At 39.1% G+C, this 20,887-nt stretch overlaps 1 protein-coding gene across 4 annotated transcripts in view; it reads left to right on the top strand.

Annotated features, from left to right (window-relative positions):
* Positions 1-20,887, top strand: part of PCCA (propionyl-CoA carboxylase subunit alpha) — a 284,839-nt gene that overhangs the window by 248,790 nt on the left and 15,162 nt on the right. For all 4 annotated transcript variants that reach the window (XM_083820666.1, XM_083820667.1, XM_083820668.1 and 1 more), the window contains one exon: positions 19,917-20,057. In XM_083820666.1, the coding sequence (XP_083676792.1) occupies positions 19,917-20,057 (141 nt within the window). The remainder of the gene's footprint in view (positions 1-19,916; positions 20,058-20,887) is intronic.

Here is a 20,887-nt window from a genome sequence, read left to right as displayed (position 1 = left end):
ATTTAACCTGTCTGCGGTGTCATGATTAGCAATAACAAAACCCACGCCTGTTTGAAGTTCCTCTGACCTGTTCTGTATTCATTTCTGTATGTCTTTGTTTTGTTTCTGCTAAATGTTGTGCTCAGTATTTGTGTGTTCCATTGAGTAAAGAAATGACTCAAAGCTTAAAGGAAGAGGCTTGGGTGTTTCCCAAATAATTACTTCTTAGGTTTTCTAGTTCTGGGCATATGAACTAAGCTACCGTTCTGTTTTCTTCCATTGTTTTCAATTCCTAGTCATTTCAAATCATTTGAGGGTGTAGTGTTGTGTTGCTGCCATCCTTCTAAGCCCTGTGTTCGTCTCCCTCGCTGTGAGTTCCCATCCTTGGGGGCACAGTCGGGATCTGAAAACAAAAACGTTCAATCTCTATGGTAAGGATCTTGAAGCAGAATTGCAAAGATCTGCTCTTCAATTTGTAGCCCATTGTAGCCAAAACTGTAAGTGATGTTATGTTGAATAGAGTTGAGCCCTAAAAGGAAACTGCTGGAGCTACCTTCACTTCACCTGTACTCTTAGGTGATTGAACATGGACTGCTTTTAACAGGGGGTTAACCCACTCCTCCCAGATAATACTTTGTACTGATATCACACCTGGCATTTGAGACCTGGAACATAACCACTAGAGCATTTTTCTCTGATTAAAGATTTATTGGGATGAGTCCGAAGGCGGATGCACACCCTGTTTGCTTGGCCACATCCAAGTCAGAAATTTCCATGAGTAGTCAAAAGTGGATAAAGGATATCCCATGGATAACAAGCAACTGCTCAGTGGAAGAAAGAAATCAATATCCTGACTTTAGGAGTAGTATCTCTCTTCATGTGTCCTGCACTTTCTTTCCAGTTAAATGTTAGGTAGTAAGAATGATGGGGACTTGATCAATGCTTCCTCAAGATGAGATCCAAAATTCAGCCCCCAAGAACATGTTAAGAGAAAACTAAACATGTAAATGGGCAAAGTGGGACAAGCAAGATGCCTAGGGGTGCTCCAGAGACATAACTCCAAGCCAATGAAACAAGAAATTTTCTCCTTACATGTGATTTTGACTGAGGAAGATATATTTGTCACTGAGGGTCAATGGCATAAGGAGAAGATTGAGAGCAAGGACAAACAACTTCTCTGCAGAAGCAGAACTTTATAATCCTCTGTAGAGAGAGCATCAGATGGGCAAAGTACAGTCCTTCTCCAAGGAAAGATGAAGTGTGTAAGACTGAGCTGTCTCATAGTTTTTCTGGTCTGTAATTTATGATCTACAATAACGTCCTTGGTTACTCTGGTAGGAGGAAAGCTGTTTTTTACCAAACGGTCTGTATGCAGAAAAGTAGAGGTGGTTCTGAGTAGACTTTAGAACTTCACCAGTCTTTACTGGTGGACCATGCATTTTACCATGACCGTGAAATACTTAGTCCCCAGAACACGTCAAGGAAGCAATAACATCAAATCAGCTCTTGTTCAACTTAGAGATAATGAATAACTATTACGAACTAATCAGTGCTGTAATGTTAATTAGGAAAGTGGGTAAAATTACTTGAAATTAAAATGAGTGTACATATCTGTTTGGAATTCCATGTTGCGCACTGATTAAACGTTGTGGTGCTCAAAGCAGGAATAGTTAAACTATGGCCACTGGTCTACTTATGCTACCACGCCACTCGTATCCTTGGCGCTTCAAGTAGTTGCTTGAAGGGAGAGGACACAAGGGTGATGACCAGGATAGCCAAGAACCTAGAGGTACATTTTGGCTTGAGCAAACTCAACTGCCTCATCAGAAAGCCATGAAACTCCCTTCCAACTATCCACCAGCAAATCTATGTATGTGACTTGCCTCATTTTCATTTCTTCACAGAAGGGCCTTTTGTGAAGGGGTTGTTCCAATTATCCCCCTGAAATAAAACTCCATAGCTGCACTTCCTTTTAGAGGAGAGTGTAGCTTTGTTTTCCTGTCCCATTTGTCTCTTTCTGTTTTGTTAGTATTTCCTGAATAAGGGACAGCATTTTTTTCCAGAATTGAAACTGATACCTGCCAAAAATTAGACATCACAATCTGAGATTACTCCATCAGGAGAGAGAATCAGGTACTTCCAGGAATGATTCTCTTCCACGTGCTTTTCTGCTTTGACTATAAAGGGCTCTAAGTTCCCATGTCCAAACTTCAATATCTAACTTTTCATGCATGAAAAATACGCAAGCCATCCATAGTGGGCTGACATCTGTAAAGCAGGTCCTACAGGAGCCCTGCAGTTTTTACAGCATCATGAAGAAGCCGGATACCTTCAAACCAAAATGGCAATGCTGCCTGAACGTTACCCCTAGAGCTGGGTGAGATGTTACAGGAAATTTGTTAGAGCCTAGATCTTACTGAGAGCATTACCAACAAAGTTTCCCTTTAACAGCTTATGTACTATCTAATAACTTAACCAAAGAGCAGAACTTCCTTGAGGATGCCTTTAAAAATGGCATTCTATCATCTTACGTGTATATCTAGTTATATAAATAGGTATATGTACATGTAGTTATGTATATATAACTTGTACACATGTTATAGATTTATATGCATTTCATACAAATGCTGTTGTTAAAGACTAAGGTGACAAAAGGGAAATGGTTTAATGGTTTAAAGAAAAAAGAATCGGAGAATCAGATGATGACTGCATGTTTTGTGCTCAGATAGTAGGGTTCTGTACGTGATAGAGAAGTCTAGGTTTTTCCTTCTGTGTGTAACTTTGTTGGCGTGGATGTTAAAGGAATTAGTGGAATTATAGAACCAGCTAGTAACTGATGCTTTACTTGAAATACTGAAACTTCAGGAAAATGAGGCTACGAGGAATAAAAACCTAAAGAAAAAGTAACAGAGAAAAATTATTTGTTGGTGATTGCTGTTGACTGCTACACATTAAACTGCCTCACTGTCCCACTGGCAAAGCTTCAGTTTTGTGGACTCCAGCAGTTACAGTAGTTCTTCTGCATTTAGCATATGTTGTATCGATTATTTTCTGTCATTATGCACACTTGTAAATTATGGAAGCTTCTGTTTTAATACTTCAGGGGGAATAATTTTGCATGTACATTGTTAACTCTGTTTTGTTCGGTTTTCTCTATTTTGAATTTCTAATTTGAATTTCTAATTTTGAATTTCTCTAATTTGAATTTTAATATTTCTGCAAAACTAGATATAGCATTCATGCTATGTGGGGGAGAACTGAGGTAGATTATGGTTGACATAAGGATGTTTTTATGAAAAACGGGAGGAAAGATGGATGAAGCATGCTGCCTTGTATTTCTTTTGCAAGCACACATCAAAACACTGATAGAAGTTGTATACGATCAGAAAGGAATTATTTTAAATTTTCATGAATTCACACCTCTTTCCAAGAAAGCCAGCTTTGTTCTTAAAATGCATTAAGAAATAAACTGTGGTTCATTTCTGAAAGATGTGAGCTATAAGGACTGTTTATAGTTAAAATCGTCAGCACCTCTCTGTCAGTAAATATGTAAAAATGTACCAGTGTTACTCCAAAGCATCCCGGCTTCGCTCTCTTATTTTTTACTCAATATTTTAATATTAAATCAGTAGTAAAACATAAAAGCAAGTGTGCTATGGAGTGTACTTCCCCAGTATTTTCTATGAAGTAAAAGCAGGATCACTCACTACATGTGAAGTTTGAGAAACTTACTAAAAAAAGAAAAAAAGTGTCAATACTGTGGTGCCTGGGAACACTATTGATACAATGTTACTTCAGAAATAGTGCAAGCTAGCATAAGTTACTATAGGAAGAATGAGGACTTCCTTAAAAAGATTGAAAAGCTGAAGGATCTTGGGGTTCAAGGACACATTTCATAAGGGATTAAGAGCAATCAGAAAACCAGTTCCTGCTGAAAGTCAGTGGTCAGGGAAACCTGTATATTTGATGTCTTGTAAAAGCTCCTTTTCACACATTTCATTTATGGCAATTTTTAAGTAAAATGATTTTGCCAGAGTCCTTATGTGTAGTTTTTTTTTTTTGAAGTTAACAGAGATGTGTCAATCTTGGTGACATTAGGGTTTTTTTTCGAATGCATGTATTATAACTAAAATGTTTCTCTGCTTGTACTAACTAATATTACAATCATTCATTATTTCTAAATGAAAATTGGATGTCTTGGGATATCCTTCCAAGATCTATAGCTTTTCTTGTTCTGTTTTGAACAGAGCAAATTGAAATTCATGCAATGTGCCCTTCAAAATACAGTTTTCTTCACATGATATTCATCAAGATGATTTTAACATTAGTATGCCTTGATGTTGTATTAGTTCAGAGGTTACTTAACAGTTCAAACAATAATGAACAATAATGTTTTTCAAGGAATGCTGAGAATCTCTGATATTTTTCTTAAGTTTTCCTTTTTTTTTTTTTTTTTTTCCTGGTATCTTATGCAGTATAACCTTGTCAGAGGATAATGATGTTCAGTGTGTAATGGTGCTGCCTGGTAATTTTTCAGATGGTAGCTATACTGGTGCTGACTATGAAATCCAGACTCTTCTTATGTGAAACCTAAAGGAAGATCTGAAAAGACTTGAAGAAAACTCGGTCTTCACTTTAGTTACAATTCAGTCATATGCCAGAAAACTCACATTTCTGAGTATTGATTGTGTTCATTTACCACAGCAAAGTGCATTCATTGATAACTACCTGCTGGTATTGAATCAATCTTATGTGAAGCACAGGGCATTATTGTCAGGTAGGATAAATAATATTGACTCTATTTTAAAATGAACACAGCATAGGAGAAATTAATTTGGTTCTATGAAGTCATTTAATTTTATTCTATTGACTATATAAACAGCGAAGTTTATGTGATAATATGATATCATGAGGCAAGTTACAGCTACAAGCTTTAGCAAGGTTACCCCTCCATAACGGCACTAAACACAGTTTGTTTTGTTTTGTATTAAAGGAGGAAGAGAAATCCAATGCCTGTAATCAGACATAAAGTAGTAGTGCAGTTGGTCCCAAATTCTCTGCAAATCTGTAAGTGGAACTGGAATTGTTGTCTTTACTGACTGCAGCAAACCAGCTTGTTGGTTATGTTGTAGGTCAGCAAATTTCGAGGCTTCAAATATTATTCTGGCCAGTGTACTCTGCTCTCAAAACACCTTACCTTCCAAAACAAGCAAATAATCAGGAATAGCAGAAGGGAGTTGTGTTGATTATGCCTGATCATCTTTCAAGCTATTCGGTCTGTGAAAGGGTAGCAAGGAAGGAGAGCAAGTGCAACACAACTACCACAGAAGTGAGTGTGCTGTGGAGAGAGCCTCACAGTTGCTGTTGCATTTATTCCCCTACAGTGATAAGGAACTGTATTACTGTAAAGTTGTTAAACAGCAGCAACTGAAGCAATGAAACTGTGGAACACAGAACCCTTTTTGGATTACAGGCAACCACGCAACTGAGATTTAGTCATTGATTGCATGCACCCAAACGTCATCTTCACAGGCGATAAAGTTAATCTTCAAGACTTGGTAAATGAGAAAAATGAGTTATAAATTACCATGTGCCATATGTAAAGGGTAGGAGACACTGATAACTCTGCCAGCCTCATGTGACTCCCTTCTCATTTTAATTACTGAAGAGTGAATAATTTTAAGCCAGTTTGTAGCTGTTTGAACATCTATCTAAAATTCAACGCTCTTGAACACAGCAGTGAGGTCAAAAAACAAACAAAGGGATTAAAACAGGTGTCTCTATTTGAAAAGGAGGCACAGGATGTGACTATAACCAGTTGATATAATTTTGTCGTGAACGAAATTTGCCTAGAGAAAGTAATTCAAAAAGAAAAGAAAGATAGACAATTACCACTAGTCAGTTTTATAGAAATTGATATAAACCGTGGTATGATTATAACCTTTTTTGACAACAGTAGTTTAGTATCATACATTCAGATGTCCTTAGGCATCAGATCTAAATGTCCAGAGGGGCTCAAGTGCCTATTTTGGCAACTACCGCAAGATTCAATTGTACTTTAAGTGTCTGAGTCAGACAGTGATCCAGGAAACTTAATGTCCAGCAACCTCTGAAGTGTCCTCAGGACACCTAAAACAAAATAGGCTTCATAGCTGTCTAACTTGAGGCACCTTCATCTTCTTAGTGACCGTGGTCTGGGGAACTAGATATCCAATCTTCACTTATCCCCATTGTGCTGCTGAAACAAAGTACTCGAAGTCGTCTCAAGTCTCCTGAGAGAACAGTCTTCAGGAGGCAGCTAGCATATGTGTGCAACATTGAGTTCAGCCCAAAGCCTAGCTGCTGTGGTCGTATCTATCAAAAATCATAGCTGGAGAAGGTAGAGATGCTTGCTTTTTGCAGCTCCCCTCGCTATTAAGAGCGTGTTTGCCTAAAAAGGTGGAGGTAGGGGTTATATACTGACTTCCACGTGATGGGATTGCAATCTGTATTGCCAAATCTTAGTGAGGGACAGTGAGAAACCTAGTGGTCCTTTTGGTACATCCACCGTACTTATTCATGTGTGGTGTAGTTTTAGTTACCTACTAATGAAAGTCTTTCTTTACCACACAGCAGGGTTGCCTTGTCAGTCAGATTCCAGCCATTTTATAGACATTTAAGTTTAAAAAAAGAGAAAAGAGAATAGAAAAATATTTTTTGCAATTTGTTTCACTTTAAAATTTCATTTGTAATCAGTGTTACAAGACTGATCTGTTCAACTTCTCTCTTATCCCACAGTGAAACATTTTCAGTTCCATTTCTTTGCAAATCTGAAATCTGCAGACCAACCGGGAAGCTTTAAAGCATGAGGATAACCTGCAGGTCTCTTTCTTCCATTATACTGAGTAGTGAGAGCATTGTGTTGGATGAAATTAGTACTTGTTATTTCTAGTCTTAGAAACTTTCCCTCCTCTTCATCATCATTTTACTCTGCCCATTAATGCTCAGAAATTTGTATTTTGCAGCGGCATTCTTTGTTGTTACTAGTTTCTTTTCCTATTCCCAAAACAAGTTCATGGAATTACTGATACACAGACTTACTCAGATTGCGTTTTATGCCAAGGGTGATTAACTAGTATGTTGAAAATAGATCCATAGCTATGGATGTGTTAACCTACTGCGTTATTGGAGCTAAAGTTCTCTTCAGTTCATTGGTTTTCACCTTGTGGCCAGTGGATCACTGCTAGTCTATAGCATACTGCTTCTTGTAAGGCTGAGAAATTCACTGTACGATTAATAAACTCAAGCATGAGTTCAAGTTTCTTATGAGCAATGTTTTTGTCTTTTGAAGCTAAGAACCGTTGTTAAAGAAACTCGGCCAAGTTATCTGGTGATCAGGAGAAGCGTACTACAGTTTGCATTTCACTTTTTAAACCAGCAGAGAAATCAGCCTCGTGAACCTGGAAAATAGCTCTTGGGCCTAAAGCTACGAGTGTAATAGTCCAAATATACTGTAAGTTGTTGGATTACATGCAGTAAAATGCTAGCATGAGAAACAAAGTTTTTACATGTAATAAGATAAAACATATAAAATGCATCTTCAACAGAAATCTTATAATGGTAATTACAAACATATTTAGCATGGCATAAAAATGATTGTTCAGTAAGGTGAAGTGTAGGACTGATTAAATATTTATTCAAAGTTCATCGTCTTTGAGTTTCATTTGAATTTAAAGAAATATTCCTGGGTTTCTTTCTCTACTGTTCTCATGATGATTGTCTGAAACAGTTTCACACCATTCTTTAATTATTATGTGAAAAATCAAGAGTTGGAATCAGAAATGGAAGTACGGAGAACAATATACACCATGCTCTAAATTTATTACTCACAGAAACTTAGTCTGATTTAAAATAAATAAATAAATACTAAGTCACTTTAACCAACAACTGCAAAATGTTGCCCCGAGGACAGAGGTTAACTCAATTGAGAAATAATGGCCAAAACTCACACACTAATAACTTTTGGGGGGCTAAGGGTAATTTAGCCCTTGAGAAAACTCCATAATTTAATGTGAAATGCTTGGCAGAAAGTGTTGTAGTTTAGAGGCAGGCTCAGTGGGTTGTAAGAATTGAAAAGTCTCTTGTACAAAGGCATTTATATTTGCGACTTTTTTTATCTCCCCAAAATGTATGTTGTTATAAGTAAAAATTTTAAAAGCACTCAGAAATTTGCAGCGTGAAGTACATTAAAGTTCATTTCAAGGTTGTGTCCAATAATACAGAAGGTTGCGTGGGAATACTTTCTAAAAGTGTGGTTTATTGAAAAGTGGAAGGTGGAGTTTTCCAAATGCATGGAAGAGATTTGAGTGGACAAAATACTGCAGATCCATCTTTCTTAGTTTCTTAGTCACTTAACATGAAGTTCCCTAATGCTTTTAGCAAGAGTTGTTAAATGGGGTATTTTTGTCTTATCTCCATTTGCACAATTGCATTCTGCTGTCCTGTCAAGTGTAATTGGATACGGTAATGTTCATCACTTCATCCCCAGTCCCAAATCCACTGAATAATGTTGCTGTTTAATGGTAAATGACTCCCAGGACTCACTTTTACCTGAGCCTCTTACATGAATGTTACGACTTTTGGGCTAAGATAGCTATGTCATAAATTGCTGAAGGAATGTTTTGGAAAACTTTATATTTGTGTGAGTGAAATATTTATAAACCTGTTTTTGAAATAGGTACTCCAATTCATTATCACACTTAAGGAATATATTTAACTACACAAGTGCTTAAAGCTGAAAATAAGAGGCTAGCCTTTGAGAGTATTTTTTTTCCAATTTTAGCATCCATTTGATCTCAAATTTTCTGCTTTTCTTTCTGTCTGCTCTGCAATATTTTACGTATGATATGCAATGTCAGTTTAATGAAAAAATGGTCCCCGAAGCAGAACTGGACCCTACTTTCCTGATTTCAGGGTCGTATCTGGGCTTAGGGAAGGACGTGGCTGATCGCGTGGTCCTGAGTTGGTGCAGCAGCAGAACTCTAAAAATGTATTTTGATCCACAAAGGAGGCTAGTTGTAAGCACCTTCAGTGTTCAGTGACAGACGATCAGGGGTTTATATTGCCATTTTGGATTTAGGTGCTTCAATTCTTCCTAAGTGTCCTGCTTCAGATATATAAGTCTTTTATTGGGTCTAGCCATTAGATATTAAGATTGTCATGTAAGGCCTGAATTATAAAAGCAGTAGTCTGTAATGTAAAAGAGCCCCATCCTGCAGAAGATGGTAGGAAAGAGGGATTCATTTTTCAAACACGTTTTCCAGGCAAACACGTCCATGTTAGTGGGCAGCGTAGCAGCTCAGTTCTTACTGAGCCGAAAGTTCTCAGCGAAGTCTCTTGGGCAGGACCATGAAATCAGTGGGACTATTGACAAGAACAGTCCAGGACAAAAACAGATCCAGAATTTAAAGCCCCTTCTGTCTTGAACGTGAGCAGTAATGCTACTAAAACCCCCGAATCGATAGCTGGGCTGTTTAATTGCTATGTAGTTTGTCTGGCAGAAAGAGGTACAGCAGAGATTATCACACAGTTCATGTAAAGCTGCACCATCTTAGATGGTGTGAGTTCTTATAAATGTAGTCACTTCTTTCTCTCTACTTCTCCTCACAACTGGCTAAAGACTCCTGCTTTGAATTTTGAGTTTGCAGCAGCCTGAAAATGCATCTGGGCTTGCCCAGGTTCATATGTTAACTTACCTAAATTACCATACTTCAATCCAGAGGGCTTCGTAAACTGAATCAAATTGTTGTAAAAGGGCCCTGGCTTCCTACACACATTTTTCTCCAGTTGGAGATGTCATTGTGCTACCTGCTGTATAAAACAAAACAGAAAGATGCTGTGGTTTACCAAGTAGTATTTGGAAGCACTCCAAGGCAAATTAACAGACCAAGCTCTAACCAGTGCTTGCCCAACCACTAGAAAACTTTGTAAGCCATAAAAGAATGTAGTTTGCTCTGTAACTCTCCTGGTATAAAACATAGACGAAAAACATTTTTGCTGTCTGTGCAATATGAGACCTATCTAAATATTCTTTATGGCACAGATACTCTCACAGTGAAGGAAAGGACTCTGTGCTTGGCTTTTTATTCCATTCAAGCAAATGCCAAAAGTAGAGCTGAGCTTGAAGAGATGAGTATTCAAACATTTATTATTCCATGGCCACCTAGAGGGGGAAAACATGGTGTCTGGGCATTAAGCAGCATTTTCTTGGCATTTCTGTAGACCGATTTTGCTATATGTTTTCTTTTCCTAGAGAGGGATGTGTTGTGTCCCAAATCAGATAGTACTTTTCAAAAAGTACTTTCTTACCGAACTTACTGAGTAACTTACGATCTTGTAATTAACCAAAATAAACCAGGCTGACAAATAGTAAGCATCCTATGGGTGTAGGGTTGCTACGTAATTGGTACTGTGGTTTCGAGCATCTCTACCATTTTTTTTCTTTTTGTAAGTTGTTACCTTAGTCCCTCAGGCCTCTAGTTATATCAAGGCTTAAGCACACCAGGCTTAGTTAAACCAAGCTCTACAGGCTACCTTTGCAAGCATTTTCACAATGGACTTGCTTTTTATTGTTGTGAAAATGCATTACTCTAACAAATTAAGCAAGATATACAGGCAACTTTGTAGTCACCTGTGGCCACTGCAGTTCATTGCAACCATTATTAGCTGTTATTAGCTATTAGCTCTTCTCCTCAGACAGGAAACTCCAGGACATGGGAACTGAACTTCTCTCTGAAAGACGTTTGTAGGCTTGGTGTTAAGAACAGGAGGAGGACAAGCAGTTACCTGTGAAGCACTCCAATTTTATTTCAGAATACTGAACCCTCTGAGCCATTTTGTCTATGATACATTTGAAATCTCAGTGAGCAAATGTTACAGTTGCATGTAGGTAAAGGAGGTTCAAAGCATCAGCACACTTTATCTTGCCTGCTGCTGCTTCTGAGTCTGCTCCATCATCTTCTTTGCAGCTAATGCTGTAGTTTGTCCACTGCTGCACACATCCTGTAGCAGGGGTCATTAAAAGTTGATTGTTTTTGTTTGTTTGTTTGGAAAAAAAAAACCACCATTTTGCAACCAACTGCTGTTCTCTGCTACACAATGAGAAGAGAATTGCATGGAACTTGTCAGTGGCTACATTTTATTGTTACAGAATAAACAGGTCAAATGTTCTTGCTTATTTAAAATAATTGCAAAAATCAAATCAGGAGTTTTTAATTAATGTATGTTAAAAAGTACTGTGCTGTTTAATGGGGTTGGTCATGTTTAACCACAGTCTGTACCCAGCTGATCAGATATATTTTTTTCTACTCCAGAATATATTGCATATTTAGTGGGTTTGATTTTGTAAGCACTTAAGTGTGTGCTTTGTCTTACACTAACAACAAGTCCCGGTGGCTACTGTGGGCCTGGTTACATATGAAAAGTTAAGCAAAACCTTGTAGGATGGGGACTTGTTTCAGAAATCAAGTAGTCAGAATATTTCAGAAAAAGTAGTTGATTTTTCTTGCGCAGAATTTCCATACTGTTTTCCAATATATTTTTATCAGAGAAATCTATATTATTCCTAAAGGAGTTTAGTGTTCTGAGACAAAACCCAGGTTGCTAATGCTACAACTAAACCATTTTCACAAAGTTGTAAGTGTCGCGTCAGGAACCTATTTCTAACTGAACAGCAGATCAATCGAGGTAGCGTTGTGTGTTGTACGTATGTTCCACACATGGTGCTCAAGGCAGTTCTCACTGGGCTTTTCATTAAATAGCAGATATTAAGCGAATGTTTTAAGTATAAGTTGACCGTATTTGAAGCCATAAGAGTGATGAAAGTGATGCATTATGTCACTGTAACATATTGACATTATCAATTATGTGTTATTAAACAGCTTAGGTAACTGAATGATTTACCTTGTGTTTAACTGCCTTTTTCAATTAAAGGTAGCAAATGCTGTAGAACTGGGGCACAGTCATAGAAACCATATATTTTCTCCTGTTAACACCAGCACTGCTGACATGCACGTGATGGGAGTGTTGGCATTTTGCTGCAGGCTCTAATGGGCTAGTTTAAACGGTCTAAAAAAAAAGTGATTAATGATTAGGAACAGGACTGTTACACAGCTTCACAGCTCTTTCCCTCCGTGCGTTTCCATTTATGTCAACTAGCCGCACACTTGGGAGGTGTTATTTCAAAGTAGTCAACATAGAGTTGTTCTTTTTTTTTTTTTTTTTCTACTTCCATTTGTTTCTATTTCATAGGTCCCTTCGGTTGGCCAGATATAGCTAATGTTTCCTTAAACTTATAAGCTTCAGTGACAAAAGAGGATAATCCACCAGCTTTATGTCTGGTGACCAAAATCTAAACTGTTGAACGCCAGCATAATTTCTAAACAGTGAATGCTGTCCTTAACATCACTCTGTTTGCTCCTGTTTGGTTTATTGTGTTGGAAATAATTTAAAGGTTCCTCTCAAAGTAATTGAAGCACTTTGTCAACCAATAAATGATTCTCTTCTGCTATTCAGTTGATATTGCAGCAAGCAGTAATTTGTACATTAGTACTGCTTTGTTTGTAACTGGTAACTGTCCACCCCCAAATCCTCCCATATATACATGGATACACATATACATATATGGTTGTTATGTGTATTTCGTTGGGAACAGAGGTCGACAAACATTACTATGACACTTTAAGCTCCAGTAAATTTGGAAAATCCAATATATCATTCTTTTTAATTACCCTTAGGACAGTGAGATACTGGTAGATACAATGCATTCTCTTTGCTCTTTTAAGCTAAGGCAATATCGTACACTGAAGAACAGCAGGGATTAAACACTCAAGTGGAAGACACCTTGTATTTTGGGGGAATTTTATTTTATTTTATTTTATTTTATTTTACTGGGATAAGATCTTAGAGCACATCACTGAAAGGCAGCATTCACCCTGAAGTGTCATGTTGCAAAGAGTATTGTTTTCATGGAATAGAACATTGAATAGCATTTTGGTTACTCTCATTTTGTCTTGGTATTTTATTAGCAATCAAAATATGAAGCTATTAGTGATCACAATACGAAGCTAAGTCGTAAGTTTTCTGAACAAGTTTTTATGAAGTTTTCTGAACAAGAAACATAAGAAAATAATTGATATAATAATCTAGGAGCAGATGTGAGGCGTGAGATGATTTATAGTGCAGTGGTGTTACAGAATAGGATGTTGTGGGATAAGGTGACCCCTCTGCCAAACAGATTCATGTGTCTGTAGAGGAAGAAGGCAGGGCTCATTGGTGAGCACCTCACCCAATTGGCTTGTCCTCCTTGAATGGGATGCTCAAGATGGCATTGTAGCTCATCTTCCTCGTGTAATGCTGTTTCTAGGTACCTTTGCCAAGAAACCAAGGCTCAGGCGGGCATGCTGTTGACTCAGTTGATAGACTTCAGCCAAAGGTAGCAGTGGGAATGGTCCTAAAAGCATTGTGGTCCAATCCATCACGTGTGACCAGAGGAGGAAGCCGCAACTCTGTATGTACGGTAGGGACATGTGTGGGCAGAAGACTGGTCAAAGTCACCATTTATTTGAGAGAATCTACAGAGGGCAATGCAGTTATGAATGGCTATAATGCTTTTTTTAGAGATGACAGACAGCTCCAAAACCAGTCTGTGACATTTAGTCCTGTACTTCTGTTAGTCCTGTTGCAGACAGAGCTACGTGTTGCTTCTGAGAAATTCACCCCTGTTGCTTGCACAGTGTATGAGAGGGGATTTTTGGGGGATTTTCTTGTAGGGGGGATTTCTTTTGGGGGATTTTCTTCTGTATAGACACAGACTAGAATATGTGTTATTACTACAGGTGTGTAAAGCTGCTTCCCTTCTTCCTCCTAATTAGGACGTTTAACTTATCAATAGCCACTTGAATTCTCTCTCTCTCTCAAGAGAAACATTTTCTGTTTAAACCACCAGCATTTCTAGCCTGCAGATGGGTCAGGGGACCATCTGCTCTGGGCAGTTTGCGAGTGTTATTTATTAACTCGGGCCCCCAAAATCTGGATGGTGGGGCGACTGTTCCCAAGGCACGCTCTGCCTGTTCCTTGTGGTTTGGAGGCATGTGTTGAGGTTCATTGCACGCAGTTACCCTGCACTTTTTTCTCTTTGCCTCGGACTCGTTACTACGGTTTTCTTCTTTAGCGGTGATGGTAAAATCCATACATTTTCCGAGGGCATCACTCCAGCACTTTCCCCCCGTAGTTCACAGTGGCACTGCTTGTGGGCAGGTTTCAAAGGAACCTCATCTCCATATGGTTTTACTCGATAATCCTTTATCCACCATCTTCAGCTCTCATTCCGTTGCTTTCTTGCCTGTGGCTACGTTTCTATCTCTGCATCAATTAGCACAGTGATTTATACAACAAGCAAGCAGTTTAGAGGTAATGGTACACAATTAACATCTCATTCCACCATAAAGGGTATGCTAAATACCCCAGTCACTGCTTTCTCTGCCTGGAATTGAAATAAGTGTTTGTCCTAATTCATATGCTATCTGATGTGAAGTGGGCCTGCTTTGTACAGCACTACACCATTAATCTAATTATAGATAGCTGCAAATGAAGTGCCGTCTGAGCGCCGAGGCTGCAGAAAATAGCGCTTTTGTCGTTTCGCATGACTCCGTGAAGCAGGATCGCGCTGTACCCGGCGCGGTGGCAAAATGGAAGGCCGAGCACCGTGGCCGCCTGTTGCATCCCTTCTAATTACGGCCGCGTTGTAAACACAACCGGGCGCCGGCGTAAATACAGCCGGAGATGGGCTGGCAGGCGGCTTGCAAGGGAAAATCCTCAAAGCGGCGGTGTATGAAATCATACAGCCCCGGACCCGGCCCTCGGGGCCCGGCCGTCGGCCCTCCAGGCCCGGCCTTGGGACCTCTAGGCCCGGCGCTGGGCCCTCCCCTATTGCCGCTGCTAAAGGCTCTTGATTTTTTTTGTGGCTGCTTTGTGTGTGTGGTTTCATTATTATTATTTTCATTTTTTTGCTCCATTAAACTGAAGGTGCCGCCTTTTTTTTTGCGCGGCTGTTGGGGCCAGTCCTCGCCACCCCCGTGTGGAAATCGGCTCCTGAACTCGGAGCTCGGAAAAAAAACCTAAAACCTCCGAGATGTGCAAAGTGCTGTGTAGGTTCTTCATCTGGAGTAGGAAATCCTGGGCTCTAAAAGAGGGTGGTGCCAGACACCCTGAAGTAATATGGAATAAATACATCATTTTCCTGTTTAGATGCCCTGGTGGAAATCTCAGCGAGGCCACGGGCGGTCAGTGTGTCAAAATGGGTAATGCTTCATAAAAAAGGCAGTGTGCTCGTTGTATTCAGCTCAGCTACACTGCTTATTATTGCCATGAGTGAATACTGAATAACGTATTACACGTGAATCTGGGATGGTCAAACTGCAGGCCACAACAGTTAAGTGACTTGAGATAGGATGCTGATTAGAGATGTTAAAGGGAAATTACGCAACCGCAGTTAATAAATTTCGTTGATTCCAAAAATGACACTGTAAGGTTAGCGAAAGTAATTAAGATGCACAGCAGTTTCTTTACTGAAACCTGAGCTACGTAGGATTTTCACCCTTCTGACCACAAGAATGACAGACATTTGAAAAACATGGTTGAACATTAAGGTAAAGCGCTCTGAAAATCCACATCTGGTCGGCAGTCCAAACAATGTCGTAAGTACCATATGGGTATTGATACATTAGATTGCTCTATAAAATCTCCAATGGAGTTTGAACATTTACAGCTTCTGGGGACATGAGTTTCAGGTGTACAGGGAAGATTATATTTAATAAACTAATGTGAGTTGTAACAGAGTGCAGTCATGAGCATGATACTGAAGGTACGCAGTATGCAGTTGCAGCCAGTAAGGGAACCGTATCTGTTCAAGCTACAGAACTTGTTTTTAAGTAAAGATGGGGTTCAGGTGTGCTGTGGCCACCTATTTAGTAGCAGCTGGTCTACTTCTTGTCTGCTGACTTGAGAGATCAGTACTGTATATGTCTACAAAACAAAACAAAACCTACAAAACCTAAGGTATAATTTTCAATGTGACGCTTTCTCTTTTCCCCCCACCTAATCCTTTGCACTGCTGTTACTACACCTTTCTTTCTCCCTTCTGTTTTTGTCACAGAGGTTTGGTCGTAAGCGGTAGTTTGGCATTACAAAAACATCCAATTCATTTAGCAGGAAAGTTAGGATACTGTTACGCTAAGAGAACTATTAAGTAACATCCCCTTTCCCTCCTGTAATTTTTGTCAACTGAGTGTGGACTCCAGCAGTCTTGTGGAAAAGAAACACCTGTTTTATACGCCATCAGAAGCTGTATGGTTCCTTTCAGGTACTTCTCTATTAACTTTGCTTTGGCTGGAAGAATTAGGCTCTGAAGCCCTGCGGAGCGGAGCAGTGGCTGGTGACAACCACTCCTCAGCGCAGGTCTGATGGCTAGCAGCTTTCATTGCGCCGGGAGTCCGCCACAATCTATTTATGACTCCAACAGATGTTTCTTCTGTTTTAGGCCAGTGGAAACCTTCTGGTCTCTATTTATAACCCAAACTTTACAGCCTTCCTCAATTTACGCCCCTTGCTTTCTCCCATCTCCTCCTCCTCGGGAAAAAGGCGAAAAAGCCGAACGCCGTCCACGCTCCTTTTGTATAAAAACTTCTACTTCATATGTACAGTGTTGTCCTCACATGCTAAATCAAGGGCATAACAGCAGTGTTAATCATCCTTAAAAAAACAAAATGGGTATATCCTTAATCATCTTTGTTTTAGTGGCATTGGCAGGCATTGATTTGACTTCCCCAGATCCTTGTGGGTCTCCCCAAGCCACGGGCAGCTTCCCAGCGAGGTGAATGGCCCCCCCTGCTCCTCCTGTGCAAATCTCATCCCCCAGAGATGAGAAACAGCTTTACAAAGGGACGCTTATGTGGGTGTTTAGTGGGGTCCGGGCGGCAGCAGAAATACATCAAAGGTAATTTTAAAGAAGGAACCTTTCTTTGCTGCTTTGTCTTTTTATATTCTGAAAGGTCATTTGTGAACCAACTGTGCCAAAAAAGGCCCTTCCCTGAGAAGTTTACTGTTGTTATTTTTTGCTTTTTGATTACAGTAACTTGCTTATCCCCCAAACAGACTAAAGAACAATAAACAAATACAAAAGGAAAAGGAACAGCTCATCAGTAACAAAGACCTGCGTTTTAAAGCTTTGAGTGTACTGGCTCTTACATCTCACTCCAAGCAAAGCAGGAGTCCTGCAGAGAAAGGAATCTAAAAGATACGAAAATTATAAAGATAGTAAAAACAATGTTTGGTTGGGATATTTTAACTTGCTGTGGAGAGCTGAGCTTTCAAGTGCAGCACACTGAGGAACATGGTTTTCCCCCACTGCTGTAAGCTGTGAGTGCATAGGGAATTGTGTGTTTCAATCCCTGTGAAATGCCGTAACTCAGATGAATGCAGAAGGTATAGCTTTCACTTGAAGTTTAAATTTTGAAATTGGACAGCTCAGAAGTGTTGATCTCTCTCTCTGTAAGTGGCTGAAAAAAACTAAATGGCATCTAAACCCAATCCTTTGAAATCCTATCAAAATAGTCGCTTGCAAGAGGCAACAATACAGTCCACAAATCTAACTTCTGTTTTCTTCCTTGTTTCTTTTTATTTTTTTTTATTTTTTATTTTATTTTCAAACTCTGAGTACAAAGAAGACACTAACCATGGATACTGAAACTGTGCAATTTGGTGTAATTATATTCCCCCCCATAGATTTAATGAAGGACTTTTAAGTACAATTTATCTTTGATAAATAGTCCCTCTGCACAGAATGTTTATTAGATTGACAGCAGAATACACTCTGCAAGCTTTTTTTCCTTGCCACTTATGACTCAGACGAATTTTAATAGGAGTAAAAAGCTTTTATTTGCACAGTAATTTCACTTAAGGATCATATCCTTCAGAAACTGGCAGACACTTGTATGTCTTGATTGCAAAACAGACACTCAGGAGCGAAGAAACATGCACAAGATGTTATTATTTGACTTGTCACACTGCTGCAATTCTGTTTGCAACTTCTGTCATCAAATCTCCTATAGGCATCGCCTCCCCTCTCCCCTCCAGCACACATGCAAGTGTGCGCACGCTTCCAGAAAAAGAGACCGCAAGGAGCCCGCTGCCTTGAACGGCGTTTCCTTGTGTGCAGAGAAAGCTAACTGCGTTTTGGTTTTGAGAACGTGAGCGCCAGAGTCTTAATTGCCACGACGATGCCTGCAGGAGGCTTGGAGTTAAAGCAGCTTTTTGCATACAAAATGGTGCTGGTGTGCGTGTGCCACAGCGACTGTCGTGACCAAGGCGCGCGTTTGGGAATAGGTTCGGAAATCTTTGGGTGCCACTTGCAGCTTCGGGAAATATCGTCGTGGCGTTTTATTACATTTACCCGGGGTGTGGAGGGGAGGGTTGGTTCACTCAATCATTTATTTCCGTGTACTTCTGATGAGAGGCAACATTTCTAACCGAATGGCCATGCTGTTCTTTGCACATAATCCGCGTGTGCAAGCGCCATTTGTGGAGGACGATGATCCTCCCTTACGTTGTTTCAATTTGCCTTTGAAAGCTGCTTTTTAAAGATGTCATTGCCGAGTTAATTACCTTTTGCATGTATTCCTAAATACCTTGTTCTACTCCCTAGAGAAGCAGAAGGTAGCGTCCCCCTTTACCTTTGCCATAAGGGGATCGGATTTTTTCTGTCTGTGCAGAAATGAAAAGTAAAGACATTTTATTGCTAATAAAACAACAGCTAATTGTTTTGGAAGAAAACATACTGTTCAAAGCAAGGTGTTGAACTTTCCATCAGCAAAATACACATTTGAATTGTAAATGCACTTCATCCGACGCTTATTATTAAAACCTTTGTTTAAATTATTGATGAAGTGTGGTGCTGGTCTTCGCTCAGTTGGCCACGGGGAGGAAGGAGCTTCACGCAGAGACCTGCTGCCATCTACTGGATTTTTGCATTCATTTGCAAGTGTACTGGGACAAATTCGAAGGCCATCTGTCTAAATGCAATGAATTGTCAAAGGGATTGCAAGTTTTTAAAAACTAAAAGCCTGGAGCTCAAATTAATGTATGCATGTAGATGTTTTCAGAAAGGTTTTGTTTGAACCGATGCTCTTAGGCACTTGAGGTTCACCATACTCTTTTCCATTTTTAATCGTTATAAAACATAATAGAGAGAACATTTTTTTTTCCTTAAGGAACGTAACAGCTGCTGAACAGTTTTTATTACAGTTAAAATACATTCAATACAACCAAATTATTCCTTTTTTCTGCTTGTGTATGAAAAATGGAAATGAAATTGTTTACTATGTTCAAATTGCAAAATCTAAACAAGCTATTCTCTTCAAACATTAAATGTGATCAAAATAAATGTTTAAAAAGTAAGAGTAACACTTAAAATTAACCATGTCATTGAAAATGTGTCAGACTTTCCCAAAAGGTCAGTTTCTAATTCGGCACATTGATGGGAATAAATTTCCAGTACCTCAGTATTCTTTATCCACTAAAAATAATTTGCAGTAGGCATAAGGATATTCGTGTTTTTTAAAATTTGTATTTCCCCTGTCTAATCCTATTTTTTTAAAATGAATCTGACATTACTGTACTTGATTAGTTCCTTTTATGTGCTCATTGCTGCAGTTTAGGGTCAACATTTTTTTTTCCTATATCCTGAAAATGAAACTGAATAAGGATCTCAAACAGTGATTTTTAGGCAGTCCGGCAAAGAATAGATAACAGATGTATTATATAAAAACATAAAATAGTGCAGATTTTTCACTGGAATTCACCAAGGTGCAGTATGCTAAAACATTCCTCTTCCTATTCTTTAGTACAAATTGCAAATACTGACGAAGGTTGCAGCAGAGCTGAGCAAGTACATGCCAGAGAAAGCAGCAGAGGACACCTCCAGCATTTTGAGATCTCCCATGCCTGGAGCAGTGGTGGCAGTTTCTGTCAAGCCCGGGGACATGGTAAGAAACATGATCTATCTATCTGCATTTTCATTATCTGTTCCACACAAATTTCTCCTTGATGCAACTGAAACTACAGGTCACAGGGTTTTTTTTAACCTCACCTGTAGAGTAAAGTGTGCTGAAGGATGTGTGCTGCGTTTCATTTAAATTGTAAAAAATAATAAGGAAGCACCATTCAGATTGAAGTGGGTTTAAAGGGAATGTGTTTGTCTGCTTACAAGTCCACAGTTGAAACTCAACCAATAGCTTGGTTTTGTGTCAGAAGTGCCTTGACAAGGGAAAGAAATGTGTGTGTGTGTGTGTGTAAATATATATAAGTAAATATATGTTGTTAGTGATAGAAACAAGGGGTTGTTGGTTTTCTGCCGTGAAGTAATGAAAGTGTAAGTAAACACAAGGGACATAGGGTAGATACTAACTTTTTTTTTTTAGTAGCATTTCACAAGACACATGACGTTTATGAACTGAGAATTCAATGCTGGGACTTCCTATTCTCTTATGGGAATTCTCTTGTCCTGCATGAAGGATGAACTTGGCATACAGACGGGCAACAGAACATCCCAGTGCTGTTCTGGGTATTTCCAGTGTTCCTTACCTGGCGTTGAGCTGGAAACGAACATAAATACAGTGTTTTAGAGTTGCATGTAAATACTTTCTCGAAATCAGCTTTTTATGAAATTCTACCACATTGTAATCAAACATTATTTCTGAGGTCAGGGCCCTTAGGTGGATCTCTCAGGTTGTGCAGATTAATTTTAAAGTACTTTGTTACTGTTGCTGATTAAATGATGTAATAAATGTGCATGTGGCACTTAGAAAGAAACAGA

This window comes from Anser anser (genome assembly GCF_964211835.1).
Source record: "Anser anser genome assembly, chromosome: 1".
NCBI lineage: Eukaryota > Metazoa > Chordata > Aves > Anseriformes > Anatidae > Anser > Anser anser.
The sequence above is the reverse complement of the archived record's forward strand: the minus strand, read 5'-3'. Positions and strand labels throughout refer to the sequence as shown.